The 19,803-nt window shown below is 50.0% G+C and overlaps 1 protein-coding gene across 2 annotated transcripts in view; it reads left to right on the top strand.

The window, feature by feature from the left end:
* The window catches only part of LOC144694544 (cartilage acidic protein 1-like), a 286,667-nt gene that overhangs the window by 230,338 nt on the left and 36,526 nt on the right, over positions 1-19,803 (top strand). For both annotated transcript variants that reach the window (XM_078565103.1, XM_078565102.1), the window contains exon 7: positions 12,062-12,198. In XM_078565103.1, coding sequence (XP_078421229.1) covers positions 12,062-12,198 — 137 coding nt within the window. The remainder of the gene's footprint in view (positions 1-12,061; positions 12,199-19,803) is intronic.

Genomic DNA, 19,803 nt, shown 5'->3' with positions numbered 1-19,803 from the left:
TTAATTACTTTGTTAATGGCCTTAATAGGCCTCTGACAGTGTGGCGGGTACCCAGCCAACTCAGTTGTGCGCCCACGGAGCTGACAATCTAAATGTCGGGCGGTGATGTTGGGAACCGCGCCCAACATCGCCGTGTGTCATTTTACACATCGGCGAGCGGGCCTCATCACCCCTCCGCTCGCCGACCCGAAAATTCTTCCCATAATTTTCAGCCAAAATAAACAGCCAGGTTTAAATTTAAAGCATTTCACTGGCACTTCCCTCAACTTAGTCTACTGCATCCGCTGCTCCCAATGCTGTTTTCCCTACATTGGAGAGACCAAACGCAGACTGGGTGACCGCTTTGCAGAACACCTTAGGTCTGTCTGCAAGCATGACCCAGACCTTCCTGTCGCTTGCCATTTTAACACTCCACCCTGTTCTCTTGCCCACATGTCCGTCCTTGGCCTGCTGCAATGTTCCAGTGAAGCTCAACGCAAACTGGAGGAACAGCACCTCATCTTCCGACTAGGCACTTTACAGCCTTCCGGACTGAATATTGAGTTCAACAATTTTAGATCTTGAACTCTCTCCTCCATCCCCACCCCGTTTCTTCCCCCTCCCTTTTGTTTTTTCCAATAATTTATATAGATTTTTCTTTTCCCATCTATTTCCATTATTTTTAAATGTATTCCACCCATGGTTTATTTCGCCCCACCTCCACTAGAGCTACCTTGCTTGTCCTGCTCTCCAATCTTAATTAGCACATTCTTTTAGATAATATCACCACCTTCAACACCTCTTTGATCCTTTTGTCTGTGACATCTTTTGGTTATCTCCTCCTATCACTGCTTGCTTGTCCCAATAACCATCCCCCCCACCCCCTAAACCAGCTTATATTTCACCCCTTTCCTATTTTTACTTAGTTCTGTTGAAGGGTCATGAGGACTCGAAACATCAACTTTGCTCTCCTCCGCCGATGCTGCCAGACCTGCTGAGTTTTTCCAGGTATTTCTGTTTTTGTTTTGGATTTCCAGCATCCGCAGTTTTTTGTTTTTATCTCAGGTTTAAATTGTGCTTAGCTGGCTGCCAATGCTCAGCGGGTAGCACTGTCACCTCTGAGTCAGAAGGCTGTGGGTTGGGTTTAAGTCCCATCGCAGAGACTTGAGATCACAATCAACGCAGCTGCTCCTGGTGCCAGTACTGAGTGAGTGCTGCGCTGTAGGAGGTGCCATCTTTTGGATGAGGCATTAACCCTACCTGCTCTCTCAATTAGATGCAAAACATCCCAGAGCACTGTGGGGAGAAAATCAGGGGAGCCCTCTGGGAAATATTTATCCTTCAGACAACAACACTAAAACCTGTTATCTGGTCACTGTCTCATAACTATTGGTGAGAGTTTGTCAAGCACAAATTTGCTGCTGCACTTCCCACATTACAGCAGTGACTACACTTCAAGGGGTAGTCCATTGACTGCAAAGTGCTTTAAGACTTCCCAAGGCTGTGGAAAGGCACTGTAGAATCATAGACTCTCCTAGCACAGAAGGAGGCCATTCGGCCTATCGTACCAGTGCTGACTCTTTAAAAGATGCCGTGCTGAGCCCCACCCGTATAAATGCAACTCCTTCTGTCGGTTCGATTATCAATGACATGAGCATTCATTCAAATCAAATTCCTCTCTCCCCTATTGCAACGGAGATGAAGAGCAGTAGAATGAAGCAAGATAATTGTTTGAAAAGGGGAAGAGTCCAGGGTAGAAATTATTGGCAGGTGTAGCGAGTAGTTATTGTGTGGCTACATCCTCCAGTACAGGTTCATTAACTCATGCTTAATGGCGCTGAGTCCTGCAGGCCAGGCTGCTCGACTGTGCCCATCACACTTGACACCAGCTCTGCGTTGACTTTGTTAATCTCAACTGAGATGGATGTTGGACCATTGCGACTTGGCACCAGCATCCTCAGGTCAGGGAAGCAGAAAGATAAGTCAGCCTTTCCGTTCCTGATTGTGACTCTTGAGAGTCCTGGGGTAGTGAGCGTGTCAGGTGAACTTAGGATCAGGCTTGTCTGCGACAGCCGTGGTTGGATACCTTCCTGAGTCTCAGTTCATAGATTCTCTCAGGCAAGTGGAGGGCAGATGCGTTCGATCAGACTTTGCCTCAGCTAAGAGCATTGTACTCCGCAGAAAGAGAAACTGCTTTGGACTGACTTCAATCTGTTAGAATGTTCCATAACTCGTCCTTGATGTTTTATTGCTAGTCTTTCACTCAGCCCTGATACCTTTTATATTTAAAATAACACCCATTTTTTTGCTTTGTACAGTTTTTGTTCCAGGAATGTTTACATGCTTTGTTGCATCTTTAAAAACCTGCAGCAACCTCTTTGAATATTTGGCACTTAATAAATGTTTTTGATTCTTCAGTGCCTATTCTCCTGTCAATAGCCTTGTGTATGACAATCATTCTTCCTGTTATCATTCCCTTCCCAACAGCACTGTGGGTGTACCTACGCCACATGGACCGCAGCGGTTCAAGAAGGCAGCTCACCATCACCTTCTCAAGGGCAACTAGGGATGGGCAATAAATGCTGGCCCAGCCAGCGACGCCCACATCCCCATAAATGATTAAAAAATGATCACCATCAAGCCATTCTTTAATTTTCTTCTTCCAGACCTTTGCCTTTAAACATGACCAAAAAAAAACCCCTGCATTTATATAGCATCTTTCACAACCTCAGGACATCCCAAATAGATTCACAACCGAGTAAGTACATTTTGAAGTGTGGTCACTGTTGTAACATAGGAAACGTGGCAGCCAATTTGCGCACAGCAAGATCCCACAAAGAGGAACGTGGTAATGACCCGACAATCTGCTGTAGGGATGTTCATTGCAGGATGACTATCAAGCTGCATGAAGAGCTCTGCTGCTCCTTGGGCATGGTATAGTTTACACCCATCTAACAGGGAAAAAGGGATCTTAACTTAATGTCCAAAAGTCTCTGGTGGTGCAGCACTTAACTGCCCTCCGAAATGGCCTAGTCAGCCATTCAGTTCGAGGGCAATTAGGGATGGGCAACAATTGCTGGCCTCGCTAGCGATGCCCACATCCCATGAAAGAATAATAAAAAAGGTCTCTGGAGTGGGATGTAAACCCACAACTCAGGGGCAAGAGGTGCTACCAGCTGAGCCACAGTTGATATCTTTGATGTTAGAAAGCACTGTTCGATGCTTAATGTTACCGAGAATAGTTCTTGGGCAGCACAGCGAAGGCAAGTGTTCAGGATTCAGGTAGATGCTATGGGCAGGTTATCTCATGAGGAAAGGTTGGACAGGCTAGGCTTGTATCCGCTGGAGTTTAGAAGAGCAAGAGGCGACTTAATTGCAACCTTTAAGATCCTGAGGGGTCTTGACAGGCTGGATGTGGAGAGGATGTTTCTTCTTGTGTGAAAATCTAGAACTAGGGGTCACTGTGTCAAAATAAGGGGTCGCCCATTTAAGACAGAGATGAGAAGAATTTTTTTCTCTCAGAGAGTGGTGAGTGTTTGGAACTCCCTCAAAAAGCAGTGGAAGCAAAGTCTTTGGATATTTTCAAGGTAGAGGGCGATAGATTCTTGATAAGCAAGGGGGTGAAGGGTTACCGGGGTAGGTGGGAGGTTACAGTCAGATCAGTCATGATCTTATTGAATGGTGGAGCAGGTTCTAAGGGCCAAGTGGCCGACTCCTGCTCCTGGTTCATATATTCGAGAATTCTAAAGATTCCACAACTCTCAACAGTGAAGTAATTTCTCCTTATCTCAGTCCTAAATGACCCGGAGACTGTGCCCCTGTGTTCTAGATTCCCGACCAGTGGGAACAATTTTTCAGTGTCTACCCAATCAAGCCCCTTCAGAATCTTGTATGTTTCAATGAGGTCGACTTGCATTCTTCTCAACTCCACAGAGTATAGACCCAATTTACTCAGCCTCTCATCATAGGACAAATCCCTCATCCCAGAAATCAACCTATTGAGCCTTTACAGTACCGAGTCTAAGGCAAGTATTTCCTTTCTTAGACATGGAGACCAAAACTGTGGACTGTATTCCACAAGAGGTTTGACCAAAGCCGGTACAACTATAGCAAGACTTGGAGGGAGATGCACAAACACAGTACTTGGGAGCACACACAGAACACTCTGCAATGTTCCAATTGTCACGATCGCCAGACTGATAACTTTTAGAAAGAAATTCAGATTTTTAGTGGCTGATTGGAGGGATCACATATCAAGATTTCAAGTTTTAAGGTTTTTACTGTAACAAACAATCTAAAAGCAACATGATCTAAACACTTCAGTAGGCAACTTATATTCACTGTTAACTTCTGTTCAATAGGCAACTTATACTCTAAACTACAGAACAGATTCCCCATTTTAAAAATGGCAGAAAATCCCTCTGCTCGGTTATGCTTTATCCCTGAAGCGGACACCTCATTTTTTAGGAAGCAGTCCAAAGGTATTGCCAGCTCCCAATGACTTGCTTCCTTTTTCAGTTGGATAACTTTCTTTCTTTCTCTCTCTCTCATGGGCCTTGTATCAGGTGCAAATGCTAATTAGCCATCCTTTATCCATTAGCTATCCAATTACATTCTATCTTGGAATTAAATGGGCAGTTTAAAATATAACCATTTACAAAATCCGACATTCCTAACCCTACTCTGTGACTTGGAGGCTAACAGTTTATCAACCATCAGCACAGCAGTCCTGGCCATGGTTCACAGGTGTGAATATCTTGCACCTTCTTCCAGTAAGTGAGATAACTTGGGACCCCCTTTAACTTATAACAACTAATGCCAACCAAGCTTGTTGTCAGGCAGACTTCAGAACAGGTCACATGACCCCCCCCTTCATTCTTCCGTTTTACCCAAAATTAGGGAGACAGTCCTAAAACATAACAATCTTATCAACTTCATACTTGTAACACAATATAGTTCTTCAACCACATTCCATTTAACGAATGAGCTAATGTATGGTGGAATAGTGACTAGGTTCCTGGATGTTACAACCTAGCCTAACATTTCTTTATAATATGAGTTCACATCACATGGGGGACTTTGAGAACTCAGTTTTAAAAACCTGGTATCAGAGCGTGACCACGAAGCTGTTGGATTATTGTAAAATCCCAATTGGCTCACTAAGATTCTCCAGGGCTGGAGATCTCTGTTGTCCTTCCCCGGCCTGGCCTCTATGTAATTGCAGGAAGATGGTTGACTCTTAACTGCCCCCTGAAGTGGCCTCGCAAAACAACTCAATTGGATCAAAGTGCTTGAGGTTAAGAGGGTTAAGTCCGCACATTTTCAGGGCAACGAAGGATTGGCAATAACTGTTGACTTTGCCAGCGATGTCCGCATCCCAAGAATAACTAGGTTGAAAATAATATTCATCCTGGCTTGGACACAATATTGCTCTTCCTTTTTTGTTATTGGGGTCAGTCTCCAGGAACCCCCAATCTAACACCCACCTTGAGGGCCAGCAGGTGGTCCGAGGGGAAGACTCACCAACGCCCTTTTATGAACGGTCCACAGTTGGGCATCGAGTGAGGGATTTGCCAGTGCCGACTACTTCCCGGGCGCAAATATCAAGAGAAGTCTGTGTGCTTGAGTTTTGAGGTAATTGTCTACCTCATTTAGTTTGACCGAGGGGCTGACAGGAAAGCCCCTTGTGCAGGAGCACAGGAGAGGAGTGTGGGGGTGATTGCATGGTGCGAGGGGGGAAGATCATGGAGGGCGGCAAGAGATTGCAGGGGTGGTTGGGTGGGGGGGGCGCGGAAGACATCAGATCCCGGAGCGAGGTAGCCCATGATGGTCTTACCTGAGGGACCTTGGGGAGGAGGGGAGGGGGCGCAAATTCCCACAAGTGGCGCTGGAAAACACAGACCTGTTGCAGCCAGCAGCTTCTGTCTTCCTTTAGCCACTAGATTTCCGGAGCTCTGGGAAACCTGGTCTGCAGCTTTTTAGTCCTGCTGATAAAATTGCAGCCATGTTACCTGATTTAAATATTATAACCCGGAAGGGAAAAAAAAACAGCTCAGACCAGTAATCTTATTTCCCAGTTTTTACTGGTGTTCCATTTTAAGGTATACAAGACCAGTTTTTCTTTGCTCCGGGAATTCCTTCCTCGCCTCGTGAGAACAGGATAAGGATAAGAAATAGGAGCAGGAGTAGGCCATTCGGCCCTTTGAGCCTGTTCCACAATTCAAAGAGATCATGGCTGATCCTTCACCTCAACTCCACCATCCCGCATTATTCCCATATCCCTTAATTCTCTTAGTGCCCAAATCATACTCTATCTTCAATATACTCAATGATTGAGCATCCACAGCTCTCTGGGGTAAAGAATTCCAAAGATTCCCAACCATCTGAGTGAAGAAATTTCTCCTGATCTCAGCCCTAAATGGCTGAGCCCTTATCCTGAGACAATGCTCCTTAGTTCTAGACTCTCCAGCCAGGGGGGAGACAACCTCTCAGCGTCTACCCTGCTAAGCCCTCTAATAATTTTACGTGTCCCAAAGAGAACACCCCTCATTCTTCTAAACTGTAAGGAACATGGGCCGAGTCTACTCAACCTCCCCTCATCGGACAACTCCCCCATCCCAGAAACCGCTCTAATGAACCTTCATTGAGTTCCCTCCAGGGCAAGTATGTAAGGAGACCAAAATGGCACAAGTACTCCAGTGGCCTCACCTTATGTGATATAATCAATAATTTCTCGCCTGCCACCCCCAAACCCATCCTCCCTCCTTCGACAAACCTACACTGGTTAAAACGGGAACTAGGCGTATTCACAACAGGTCGGTGGGAAGGGGTTTCCCATTTATAAGAACTTAAACCACGAGCTTCCCTCCTCCCCCCAGTCCTGAGGGGTTGGGCTGGGTGGGGGAGGGTGGCGGTGTTGTGGGGGGGGTGCTGATAAAATTCACCTCCACTCGTCGCGATGGAAAGTAAAGCGATTTTATTCATTTCGAACTGGATGTATTCAGGCTTTGGGACAGCACAAAGTCTCAGCTCTCTTGGAATCTCTGGGACTGTTGATATGGAGCCATTTAATTAAAAGGGAGACCTTTGAAGAAATTAGTTTGGGAGCTAGCTGTGAATGTAACATTGGCTTGTGCCAGAGAGCGAGAAGCCTGTGCAGTTCAATCTGTGCATGAGAAGCATCTGGGAGGTTGATTGATGTCGTTCCTGAGAGTTTCACACAGATCTAAACAAGAGCACACGGTGCCGGAGGGCATCACAAGAATTCTTCATGACCAATTCATTACCTGAGCTGCAGCCACTGATGCTATGCAAGTAACTGTGTGACAACCAATTTGCACACAGCGAGATCCACAAAACGCGTTTCAAATTTTGACACTCTGCCCGTCTGTAAAACTGGCGTTGCAAAGTCACTGCCCTTTACAGAAACCAGCCCGACTTGCATTTTCACCATCCCCCCCCCCACCTCATCAGGACTCTAGATAAAAATTGATGGGCCTCCTCACCATCCTCATTATTATCTCCTCAGGGTTTACAAGACTCAAGTTTGCAGGTCTGATACTTGTTTTACCTTTCTCTTTCGCTCTTTTCAGCCTTGGTCAGGACCTACGGTTTAACCTTTGCTCTCCGCCCCTTCAAACTTTAACCCTTTGTTCCTTACTCCTTGACCCTTTGAGGCACTTGGACCTCTCAGTGAGGAACAAGAGTCAACTCGATCGGTTATCAGAGAGGGGAAGGATTAAGGAACATGATGAGATGGTGGAGCTGAAAACCACCATAATGAGGAACCAGGAGTGTTGTACTTGTCCTGGTTTCTAAGAATTCTTAATCGCTCTTCACCTTCCAACTTAATTAAAGTCAGAAAGTGTTAGAACAGAACTGTGTTCAAGTTTTGGAAAAATTCTTTTGCACCCATGAAGATAAACAATCAGCAAGAACGGTGCCATTTCTGTCTTACTGGTGCTGTGCACAAGTTCTGATTTGATGGTTCTCTGTGAATCTTCCACTGTGCTACTTCTGACATTGTGCCCCTCATTAACTTCTTGCAGAACCCAAGTAAACAAACAATGGTTTGGCTCAAGGACCACTATAACACAGCGTCACTGTTTTTTCTGTTCAATTTCTTAATAAAAACCACACCTTGCATTTATGTAGCACCTTTGACATTGTAAAATGCCCCGAGGTGCTTCACAGGAATGAATATCAAATAAATTTCATGTTGAGTCACTTATCAAAGTATGAAGGAACGGCTGAAAGCATTGGATACTGCAAAGACTATGGGCCCGGACTACAATTGGCAATAATACTGAAGACTTGTGCTCCAGAACTTGCCGTGCCCCTAGCCAAGCTGTTCCAGTACAGCTACAAACTGGCATCTACCTGGCTATGTGGAAAATTGCCCAGTCATGTCCTGTACACAAAAAGCAGGACAAATCCAACCCGTCCAATTAGTCTGCTAGTCATCAGTCTACTTTCAATCATCAGCAAAGTGATGGAAGGTGTTGTCAGCAGTGCTACCAAGTGGCACTTACTCAGCAATAACCTGCTCACTGACACTCAGTTTGGGTTCTACCAGGGCCACTCAGCTCCTGACCTCATTATCATGTCGGTCCAAAAATGGACAGAAGTGCTGAATTCCAGAGGAGAAGTGAGGATGACTGCCCTGATATCAAGGCAGCATTTGACCGAGTGTGACATCAAGGAGAAAAACTGAAGTCATTGGGAATCAGTGGGAAAACTCCCCATTGCTTGGAGACATACCTAACACAAAGGAAAATGGTTGTGGTTGTTGGCAGCCAATCATCTCACCCAGAACAGGAGTTCTTCAGTCCTAGCCTACCCATCTTCAGCTATTTCATCAATGACAATGGCTCCACCATTAAGTCCGATAAAGGTATGCTCGCTGATGATTGCAGTGTTCTGTACCATTCACAATTCATCAGCTCTTACAACCGGTCGTGCCTGCATGCAGCAAGACATAGAAAACATTCAAGCTTGGGCTGATAAGTGGCAAGTAACACTTGTACCACACAGTGCCAGGCAATGACTATCTCCAACAAGAGAGAATCTAACCACCTCTCCTTGACGTTCAACGGCATTACCATTGCTGAATCCTGCACTATCAACTTCCTGGGGTCACCAGTGACCAGAAACTAGACTAGCCAAATAAATACTGTGGTTGCAAGAGCAGGCCAGATGCTGGGAGTTCTGTGGTGAATGACTTATCTTCTGACTCTGTAAAGCCTGTCCACCATCTACTAGACACAAGTCAGGAGTGTGATGGAATACTCTCGACTTGCCTGGATGAGTGCAGCTCTCAAGAAGCTCAACGCCATCCAGGACAAAGCAGCCCACTGGATTGGCACCCCATCCACCACGTTAAACATTCGCTTCCTCCACCACAGACGAACAGTAGCAGCAGTGTGTACTATCTACAAGATACACTGCAGAAACTCACCAAGGCTCCTTCAGCACCTTCCAAATCAGCGATCACCACCACCTAGAAGAACAAGGGCAACAGGCTTGTCAGAAAACCCACTTCCCTCCAGCTCCATTCCAGATACATTCTCCAGGCGCGCTGACCTCCCACGCCCAATGGAGAGGGAACTTTTTGTCACCAATCGTATTAATTTGACCGTTCGTCAAACAGCCATTCCCCTCCATCTTCAATATTTTAATAATGAGTAAATGAAAGAGTTTAAAGAAAATGTAAAGAAAAACACAACATTCTTTGAATTCCACTTTGTTTTTTCCTTCCCTGGGCTTTGTTCACTATCATGTCCTGGTGAAAAGAAAGCCCTGAATTTATATAACGTCCTTCATGACGTTGGACATCTCAAAGTGCTTTACCAAAAATGAAGTACATTTCGAAGTGTAGCTATGTTGTAACTCAGGGAATGTAGCAGCCAATTTGCACACAGCAAGCTCCCACAAGCAGCAATGTGATAGTAACCAGATAATCTGTTTTTGTGTGATGTTTAAGGGATAAACATTGTCGTTTGGTAGTAGAGAACTTGAGCATTGCTGAAAAAGAGAGACATTTTGTGTCAAAGCTTTTTTGTCTTGTACTCTGCAAAACAATTCGCAAGTATACCAAATGTAAAGAGAACAACAATTTATATTACATGAGAAGAGAGTGCTGATTGGTTGGCAAATGGACTCTGATTGGTAGAGCATTGCCATGGAAAAGCTTCAACAAAAAAATGTCTCTTTTTTCAGCAACACCCAGGATAAACTTTGGTCAGAGAGAACTGCCCTGCTTTTCTTCTTAATAGCGACACGAGACCTTTTCTATCCATTTTGACAGAGAGGGGCCTCAGTTTAATGATTCATCCAAAAGACGGGACCTCCAGCGGTGCAGCACTCCCTCAGAACTACACCGGGGAGTGTCAGCCTTTGATTTTTGTGCTCAAGTCCTGGAGCGGGACTTGAATTGCAATCCCCTGAATGAGAGGCAAGAGGGCAGTCCTGATGGATTGGCAACTTTAGCTATATGGGGAACTGTGGGACACCAGCTAGGGGCTAATGTGTTTGATGTAGCCCTGAGTCTCTGAGGGCTTCACTGCACACAAAACAATTAGATAAAAGGCTTGCCAAGCACTTTTGTATGTGAAGACCTTTCCTTTAAGGAAATGAGCTGGGCCTGGAGTACACACTAACAATTTATGCGCAGTCCACAGCCATAAATGTAAGGATTTTAATTAGAACTGCGAAATATTAACCTAATGGATGGTAGAATGGAAAGTGACGATTAAAGGTGTTACCTCACAAATCTAATTAATCACGCTAATTTTTCATTCCTGATCAGATGAATAGTGGTATGTGCTTTTATTTAAATGGAATTTTCTAGAACTGCTGTTGTTTATTGTGGAGGCAGTGAGGGTGTCAGTGAATACACAACAACTTAGGTTTACACAGTGCCTTTAACATAGTCAAACATACCTTCGCAACTCCCAACTGCCCCAACAACCCAACACTCCAGCTTCTCATCACACAAACTGCCATCTCCTACCCCTCAGTACTTATCTCCCCTTCCCGACCGATATCCCCCATCCCCATCTACCTATGTCCCCCTCCCCATCCCCATCTTCCTATGTCCCCCTCCCCATCCCTATCTTCCTTTTGCTCCATCCCTATCTCTCCATTCCTTCATCCCCATCTCCCATTTGCTCCATCTCTATCTCCTATCCCTATCTCCCTATCCCCCCATCCCTAATTCACTATCTTTCCACCCCGCTTTCCCTATCCCTCCATCCCTATCTCCCACTCCTCAGTTCCCTACCCTGTGGGCTTTCCATTTACGGACTCCCTACTATACTCCCTATCTTCCGATCTGGACTGCTGCTGGTGAAAGGTTGGCCTGAGAGCAATGGGGACACTGGTCATCAGAGTAGACCAGAGGCCCTTGATCAGAGAGGGGTTGGTACATGACGGGTGAAATGGAATCAGCACAGAAGGATTGGTATCTGAGGCGGGCGGTGGGGGGAAAGGGGGACGCTGGCAGAAGGCAACATGGAGCAGAACAGGGGGTGCAGCTCAGGAGAGGTTTGTTTGAGAGTGAGCCGGTTGCCCTGGTAATGGAGTTATATCTCCGGGTTGCAGAAAGAGGTGTGGGGAATGGAGGCTATCTTGATGCTCAGGGGTAGGACTGGGAAGGGGTGGGGGGGGTGGACTCATAGAGTGTTCATAACTGCGAAGGGAATAAAGGATGCTGCTCCAAGAGGGGCCAGTATTTGAATGGAAAATGGGGATGGTGTTGGCCACGGGTCGGGTGGTAACTGAAAGGACAACAGAAACTGCAGAGGGCGGCAGTGAGAATGGAGGATTCAGCCTTTGCGTTGAAACGGAGACAGACAGGGTGGTGCTGGTGAGCTGTTACTAGCCCTCCATTTGCTGGTGCTGGTGAGGGAAGGGTCAGTGGGTATCTCAGGAGGCAAAAGAAGGGCATCCCAGGTCCCACATATAACCCGCTTTCGACATGCAGCCGTGCTACACCCTCCCTCCGTGGGCACTGATATGAACTGGGAACTTCTTGTTAACTGGCTATTTGATCATCACTGGGCCCAATGTGGTTTTTTTTTAGGATATCGCAACGCAGAGGTTTGCAGTGCCCTCACCAGTTAGAACGGTGATAGTGGCGGATTTTGACAATGACCAGGACCTTGAAGTATTCTTCAACAATATCGCCTACCGAGGTTCTTCAGCAAACCGCATCTTCAGGTGGGTCAGTTCTTTTCATTGAATCATAGAAACTTACAGCATAGAAGGAGGCTATTCAGCCCATCGGACACTCGCTGACTCTCTAACAGCAAAAGCAGCTGTGTTTAGCCTGTAACCTTATAAGTTCCTCATCCTCAAGTTCCTATCCGATTTTTCTTCTCAAATGATTTCTGGAAACCGGATCCGCCTTCTTTCCGGAGTGTTCCGGATTTCAGCAACTCGCTGGGTGAAAAAAGAAACCTCCTCCTCTTCCCTCAAGACCTTTTGTCGAAGATTTTAAATCTATCGCCTCTGGTTATTGACCCACATGCCAGAGGGAATTGTTCCTCTCCATCTACTTTAGTAAAACCTCTCATCATTCTTGAAAACCTCTAATAGATCACTTCTTAACCTTCTCTGTTCCAAGGAGAACTATCCGCACTTTTCCAATCTCCCCTCATGACGGAAGTTCCTTATCCCTGGTATTGCGGCCAGTTAAAACATTATTTCACGTAATTTTCTCCCCACCTTTCACAGGAAGAGGAATAGGTCACTTCGCTCTCAAGTCTGTTCAATCGTTCAATTAGAAATAATGGCTGATCTGTGTCTTAGCTTCATCTGCCCACCTTGGTTCAGTGACCCTCAATACCCTGAGCTACAAAAATATATCAATCCCGGTTTTGAAATTTTCATTTGACACGGACACTCCCCCCACACGGACACTCCCACACGGACACTCCCACACGGACACTCCCCCACACGGACACTCCCCCACACGGACACTCCCCCCACACGGACACTCCCCCCACACGGACACTCCCCCCACACGGACACTCCCCCCACACGGACACTCCCACACGGACACTCCCACACGGACACTCCCACACGGACACTCCCCCACACGGACACTCCCCCCACACGGACACTCCCACACGGACACTCCCCCCACACGGACACTCCCACACGGACACTCCCCCCACACGGACTCCCCCACATGGACACTCCCCCCACACGGACACTCCCCCCACACGGACACTCCCCCCACACGGACACTCCCCCACACGGACACTCCCCCACACGGACACTCCCCCACACGGACACTCCCCCCACACGGACACTCCCCCCACACGGACACTCCCCCCACACGGACACTCCCCCCACACGGACACTCCCCCCACACAGACACTCCCCCCACACGGACACACCCCCCACACGGACACTCCCCCCACACGGACACTCCCCCCACACGGACACTCCCCACACGGACACTCCCTCCACACGGACACTCCCCCACATGGAGCTCCCCCCACACGGACACTCCCCCCACACGGACACTCCCCCCACACGGACACTCCCCCACACGGACACTCCCCCCACACGGACACTCCCCCCACACGGACACTCCCCCCACACGGACACTCCCCCACACGGACACTCCCCCTACAGGGACACTCCCCCTACACGGACACTCCCCCCACACGGACACTCCCCCCACACGGACACTCCCCGCACACGGACACTCCCCCACACGGACACTCCCCCACACGGACACTCCCCCACAGGGACAGTCCCCCCACACGGACACTCCCCCCACAGGGACACTCCCCCCACACGGACACTCCCCCACATGGACACTCCCCCACACGGACACTCCCCCACACGGACACTCCCCCACACGGACACTCCCCCCACACGGACACTCCCCCCACACGGAGCTCCCCCCACACGGACACTCCCCCCACACGGACACTCCCCCCACACGGACACTCCCCCCACACGGACACTCCCCCACAGGGACACTCCCCCCACAGGGACACTCCCCCACAGGGACACTCCCCCCACAGGGACACTCCCCCACGGACACTCCCCCCACACGGACACTCCCCCTACACGGACACTCCCCCACACGGACACTCCCCCACACGGACACTCCCCCACACGGACACTCCCCCACACGGACACTCCCCCACACGGACACTCCCCCACACGGACACTCCCCCCACACGGACACTCCCCCCACACGGAGCTCCCCCCACACGGACACTCCCCCCACACGGACACTCCCCCCACACGGACACTCCCCCCACAGGGACACTCTCCCCACAGGGACACTCCCCCCACACGGACACTCCCCCCACACGGACACTCCCCCCACACGGACACTCCCCCCACAGGGACACTCCCCCACACGGACACTCCCCCCACAGGGACAGTCCCCCCACACGGACACTCCCACACGGACACTCCCCCCACAGGGACACTCCCCCCACACCGACACTCCCCCCACACGGACACTCCCCCCACACGGACACTCCCCCACACGGACACTCCCCCCACACGGACACTCCCCCACACCGACACTCCCCCACACGGACACTCCCCCCACACGGACACTCCCCCCACACGGACACTCCCCCCACACGGACACTCCCCCCACATGGACACTCCCCCACACGGACACTCCCACACACGGACACTCCCCCCACACGGACACTCCCCCACACGGACACTCCCCCCACACGGACACTCCCCCCACACGGACACTCCCCCACACGGACACTCCCCCCACACGGAGCTCCCCCCACACGGACACTCCCCCCACACGGACACTCCCCCCACACGGACACCCCCCCCACACAGAGCCCCCTCCCACACGGACACTCCCCCACACGGACACTCCCCCCACACGGACACTCCCCCCACACGGACACTCCCCCCACACGGACACTCCCCCACACGGACACCCCCCCACACGGACACTCCCCCCACACGGACACTCCCCCACACGGACACTCCCCCCACACGGACACTCCCCCCACACGGACACTCCCCCCACACGGACACTCCCCACACGGACACTCCCCACACGGACACTCCCCCCACACGGACACTCCCCCCACACGGACACTCCCCCACACGGACACTCCCCCCACACGGACACTCCCCCACACGGACACTCCCCCACACGGACACTCCCCCACACGGACACTCCCCCCACACGGACACTCCCCCCACACGGACACTCCCCCCACACGGACACTCCCCCCACAGGGACACTCTCCCCACAGGGACACTCCCCCCACACGGACACTCCCCCCACACGGACACTCCCCCCACAGGGACAGTCCCCCCACACGGACACTCCCACACGGACACTCCCCCCACAGGGACACTCCCCCCACACCGACACTCCCCCCACACGGACACTCCCCCCACACGGACACTCCCCCACACGGACACTCCCCCCACACGGACACTCCCCCACACCGACACTCCCCCACACGGACACTCCCCCCACACGGACACTCCCCCCACACGGACACTCCCCCCACACGGACACTCCCCCCACACGGACACTCCCGCCACACGGACACTCCCCCACACGGACACTCCCCCCACACGGACACTCCCCCACACGGACACTCCCCCCACACGGACACTCCCCCCACACGGACACTCCCCCCACACGGACACTCCCCCACACGGACACTCCCCCCACACGGACACTCCCCCCACACGGACACTCCCGCCACACGGACACTCCCCCACACGGACACTCCCCCCACACGGACACTCCCCCCACACGGACACTCCCCCACACGGACACTCCCGCCACACGGACTCTCCCCCCACACGGACACTCCCGCCACACGGACACTCCCCCACACGGACACTCCCACCACACGGACACTCCCCCACACGGACACTCCCCCCACACGGACACTCCCCCCACACGGAGTTCATATGTGGCTTGTGTTGCCAAGTGGCAATAGCATTTGTGCCACATATATGCCAGGCAACGACCAGCTCCAATGAGAGGGAGTCTAGTCATCTCCTCTTGACGTCCAATGGACACTATCATTGCTGAATACCCCACAATCAACCTCTGAGGGTTACTATTGACCAGAAACTTAACTGGGCCACCCACAGGAAAATATTCCCAATTATCCACAGCTGGATTCCCAGTTAACTACTTCTGACCAACGTGCAGTGTTAGAGGAGGAGAATGTCGCTGTTGCCTCTGCCAGGTGGGTTTGGGAGAAGGTGAGAGAATAGTCAGGAGGGCAAAAATGTCATGAATAAAATGTAGAACTTATGTTGGCAGCTTGCAGATGGTTGTCTCTGGCTAATAATGTGCTGTTCACATCCCCATATCTAATAGATCAACTGCAATATATGTTTTCTCTGGTGATAATTTTCGTTGGGCTTGTATTACATTTCATTTTGTGAATATTGAATTGACAGAGTGCTCTCAGATATTAATATATAGATTGCATTTAGTCGTCAGTCTCTGTGATGAATGTGTTCAGGCAAGGAACAGACGATTTTCAATTTGCTGACTTACGAGTGCAGGCTAGTCTCTCTCTCCCTCTCTCTCTCTCGTTCTCAGCGGCACTTCATCCTCACCTAATATCCATCACTCAACTCCTCTGTTATCGATCCTCTGAGGCGGCCGGTAAAGAGTGACACCTTGCAGGAAGTAATAAATGCCTCCCTGAGTTAATGAGGAGTGAGGTGGCTTAATGGACGGTGGACGGCTGGGGATGCGGTGACAGGAGTGAACCGTGCTGCGCACCAAGGCAGAGCAGAAAGGCTCACGGGCTGCCTCGGGCTAGCCGAACTGGGTCAGAACAGGAGATACGATTCACCTCCACGATTGCCCCTCGAGTCCAGAGAATGAGTGAGATAAACAGTCGGGCGGTATTCCCATCCAGAGTGGAAGTCAGCAGTCCCCATGTCGTGAGCAGGTTTCAGTGCATTTCACACCCCCCGCCCCACCAACCCCACCAAGGCCGAATGATGTTACTTCTCATCTTGGCTTCACTTGTGGAAAGTTGAGGTCATGGAGGGGGTCCTGCAGCCAGGATGAACATCAAAGGCTTCAGGAGATGGAATACTCTCCATTTGCCTGGATGAGTGCAGCTCCCACAACACTCAAGAAGCTCAACACCATCCAGGACCAAGCAGCCCCGCTTGATTGGACCCCCATCCCTAAACATTCCCTCCCTCCACCACCGACGCACAGTGGCAGCAGTGTGTGTACCATCTACAGCAACAACTCACCAAGGCTCCTTCAACAGCACCTTCCAAACCCACGACCACTACCACCTAGTAGGATGAAAGAAATAAAAGGGAAGAACAATAGAAGGGATTGGTTGAAGGAAAGAGAGAGAGAGAGAGAGATGGAGAGTAAGAAAGAGGGAGCAAAAGTACAGGAGAAAAATGTGAGAGAGTAAGAGACAAACATAAGGGAAAGAGAGAGAGCCAGGGGCGGGAGAGAGTGGAGTTCAGAGAGAAATGGACATTGGGACGGAGGTAACCGAGGGGAAAGTGAACTGAGTGACACACAACCAGAAGCTCCAGTCCTGGTCTGTGTGGAATGTGCTGAATTTGGACAGACGGGCTCTAATCGACCTTGGATTGGGAGCAGGAGGAAGGAGGGGAATTGCCAGGAGAATCGGCAATTCCAATCTCTGACTCCGACTGCATTGCCCATACATGGGGATAGTGACCATGGACGGGAGCAGACTGAGCTTTAATTCCCCCCCCTCACACCGGAACAGCTTGTTGATCCTCAATATTGAAGATCACTGGAAAACACTGGAAACACTGGAAAAATGCCTATGTGGGCCAAGTACTGGCAGAAAAATCACTGGCATCAGCCCTGGGATTTGTGGATAAGTTGCCCGCTAAATGTGGTGTGTGTGTGTGTGTGGTTATAATTGTTCCTTATTAACATATAAATACTGTGGCTACAAGAGCAGCTCAGAGGCTAGAAGTCATGCGATGAGTAACTCACCTCCTGATTCCCCAAACCCTGTCCACCATCTACAAGGCACAAGTCAGAAGTGTGATGGAATACTCTCCACTTGCCTGGATGAGTGTAGCTCCAACAACACTCAAGAAGCTTGACAACATCCAAGACAAAGCAGCCCACTTGATTGGCACCCCATCCACAAACATTCATTCCCTCCGCTTCCGACGCACAGTAGCAGCAGTGTGTACCATCTACAAGATGCACTGCAGCAACTCACCAAGACGCCTGAGACAGCATCTTTCAAACCCACGACCGCTACCATCTGGAAGGACAAGGGCAACAGACACATGGGAACACCCACCACCTGGAAGTTCCCCTCCAAGCCACTCACCATCCTGACTTGGAAATATATCGCCGTTCCTTCACTGTGGCTGGGTCAAAATCCTGGAACTCCCTCCCTAACAGCACGGTGGGTGTACCTACAGAGGGTAGATAGGGTCTTGGTTGAAAGACTGCAGTTATGACAGTGCAGCACTCCCTCAGTCCTGCACTGGAAGTGTTGGCCTAGATTTTTGTGCTCATGTCTCTGGAGTGGGCTTTCAGCCAGGGAGCCTACAAACTACACTTGTTCAGAAAAATAAAGTGTGAACGACACAGCTAAATAACGACAGCCTGTTTAAAATGAATCACAAGATCACTTTTGCAACCGCGAAATTACTTCCAACTTTTTAAAGCCTGATTCATGGTGCCCTGCATTTTGTTTCCAGTTTTTTTTTATTCATTCACGGGATGTGGGCATCGTTGGCTGGGCCAGCATTTATTGCCCGTCCCTAACCGCCCTTGAGAAGGTGGTGGTGAGCTGCCTTCTTGAACCGCTGCAGTCCATGTGGTGTAGGTACACCCACAGTGCTGTTAGGGAGGGAGTTCCAGGATTTTGACCCAGTGACAGTGAAGGAACGGCGATATATTTCCAAGTCAGGATGGTGAGTGACTTGGAGGGGGACTTCCAGGTGGCGGTGTTCCCATCTATCTGCTGCCCTTGTCCTTCTAGAGGTTGTGGGTTTGGAAGGTGCTGTTGAAGGAACCTTTGTGAGTTCTTGCAGATCTTGTAGATGGTACACCCACTGCTGCTACTGTGCGTCGGTGGTGGAGGGAGTGAATGTTTGTGGATGGGGTGCCAATCAAGCGGGGCTGCTTTGTCATGGATGATGTTGAGCTTCCTGAGTGTTATGGGAGCTGCACTCACCCAGGCAAGTGGGGAGTATTCAATCACACTCCTGACTCGTGCCTTGTAGATGGTGGACAGGCTTTGAGGTATCAGGAGGTGAGTTACTTCACTGGCTGTAAACTGCTTTGAGATGTCCTGAGGTGCGGGAGGCGATATATAAATGCAAGACTTTGTTTTATCTTTGTGCAATATGATGCAGTAAGTTCTACTTTATCTCTTTCTTTCAGTGACTTGTCACATGTGTTTTAAAAGGGACGTTGGGGAGCTTTGGGGAAGGGTGGGCGTAAGGGATCCAGTTTGATTTAGAACTAATATCTTGCCTCTCCAGACAAACTGTTATGCCATGTTCCCTTCTCTCTGGGTGAACTGTCGGGACTGTTTCCACCATTTGGAGCCCTGTTCTTGCTGTAGCTGGTGCAGCAGCACTCTCTGCTGGTTGGAAATTGTTACTGTTTGAACTTCTTAAAAGGCCAGGATTTCAGGGCAGGCTCAAGATGCAGAATAACGAATGTCAGGGACAAGGAATTTTCTCTCAGAGTAACAGCAGGCTAAACCTCTCTGCCCCCCTACCCCTTTCCTCCTTAGGGACGCTCCTTAAAACCTCCCTCTTTGGCCAAGCTTTAGGTTGTCTGTCTTAATA

This window comes from Cetorhinus maximus, chromosome 20, assembly GCF_964194155.1.
Source record: "Cetorhinus maximus chromosome 20, sCetMax3.hap1.1, whole genome shotgun sequence".
Taxonomy (NCBI): domain Eukaryota; kingdom Metazoa; phylum Chordata; class Chondrichthyes; order Lamniformes; family Cetorhinidae; genus Cetorhinus; species Cetorhinus maximus.
This window is presented reverse-complemented; position numbering and strand designations above follow the sequence as displayed.